Raw genomic sequence first — 1,589 nt, forward strand, 5'->3', positions numbered from 1 at the left:
AAGTGCAGGACTGCTGCTATTTAGAAATTTTCTGCACAGTTCTGTTATGTAGGTAAGGGAAAGACTTCAAAGTCCAAGCGTCTCTTTAACTGTGCCTCATATTCCCTCCCCAGGTCTCTTCTGTTGTATTATGGAATTAAAGAATGGATTTTATGTTTCTCCAAGAAATAGGCAATGTGTTATGAAAGAGGTTGGGGTCTCTCCCTGGAAGCCAGAAGACTACTGCAAGAAATGTGGCAATAACCAATGCCCTTCAATATGCTTCATCGCAACAATACACAGTTCCACCCCTCTTCCTTCCTTCTGATGGGAATTCCAGGACTTGAAGATGCACATATCTGGATTGGCTTCCCCTTCTTCGCAGTGTATCTGACAGCCCTCCTGGGGAACATCACTATCCTGTTTGTGATCCAGACTGAAAGCAGCCTCCACCAGCCCATGTTTTACTTCCTGGCCATGCTGGCTGGCACTGATCTGGGTCTATCCACAGCCACCATCCCCAAGATGCTGGGCATTTTCTGGTTCAATCTCAGGGAGATTGTATTTGGTGCCTGCATCACACAGATGTACACCATCCATGTATGCACTGGCCTGGAGTCTGTGGTGCTGACAGTCATGGCCGTAGACCGCTATGTTGCCATCTGCGACCCCCTAAGATATAGCATGATCCTCACCAACAAGGTGATAGCGATTCTGGGCATAGTTATCATTGTCAGGACTTTGGTCTTTGTGACTCCATTCATATTCCTCATCCTAAGGTTACCTTTCTGTGGTGTCCGGATTATCCCCCATACCTATTGTGAACACATGGGCTTGGCAAAGTTAGCTTGTGCCAGTATTAAGGTCAATGTTATCTATGGCTTGATTGCTTTCTCAGTGGGATACATTGATCTTTCTGTGATTGGATTTTCCTATGTCCAAATCCTCCAAGCAGTCTTCCAACTCCCATCCTGGGATGCCCGGCTTAAGGCACTCAGTACCTGTGGCTCCCATGTCTGTGTCATATTGGCCTTCTACCTGCCAGCTCTCTTCTCCTTCATGACACATCGCTTTGGACACAACATCCCTCATTACATCCACATCCTTCTGGCCAATTTGTATGTGGTTGTTCCCCCTGCCCTAAACCCTGTTATCTATGGGGTCAGGACAAAACAGATAAGAGAGCATGTATTAAGGATGCTTAACTCTAAAAGTCAATGATGTTTATGTAAGAGATCTCCCACAATAATTCAGTAAGACAATAATGAGATCAAACAGAAGTAAGTACTGAAAACTGTTTTACTAGACACTGTCATCATGTCCACATAAGCCAATCACATCACATTTCCCCCAAAGAGAAAGGGAAAAAAGTGACCCCCAGAACAATAAACTCAGACATATCTTATTAAATCTATTAGACTTGTAAAATAAAATGAATTGTCATTGCTTCAAGGACAAAAGAACAAGTTAATTATTAGGGTAAGAAAGTTAGATTGACATTTTAACTTTAAAGAGTACAAGGCAACTGTGGGATAGCATTTTCAGGAAACTCAAGGGAATTTGTGTGAGCCAATGATTTCGTATCCAACTGCTCGTTATCAAAACTTAAA

General features: G+C 43.1%; 1 protein-coding gene across 1 annotated transcript; it reads left to right on the forward strand.

Annotated features, from left to right (window-relative positions):
• Nucleotides 1–258: 258 nt before the first annotated feature.
• LOC126080058 (olfactory receptor 52E5) lies at nucleotides 259–1,200 on the forward strand. Its single transcript, XM_049891373.1, has one exon. The coding sequence runs from the start codon at nucleotides 259–261 to the stop codon at nucleotides 1,198–1,200; it is 942 nt and encodes a 313-aa protein (XP_049747330.1).
• Nucleotides 1,201–1,589: the final 389 nt, after the last annotated feature.

The sequence above is a fragment of the Elephas maximus genome, chromosome 7, assembly GCF_024166365.1.
Source record: "Elephas maximus indicus isolate mEleMax1 chromosome 7, mEleMax1 primary haplotype, whole genome shotgun sequence".
NCBI classification, from domain to species: domain Eukaryota; kingdom Metazoa; phylum Chordata; class Mammalia; order Proboscidea; family Elephantidae; genus Elephas; species Elephas maximus.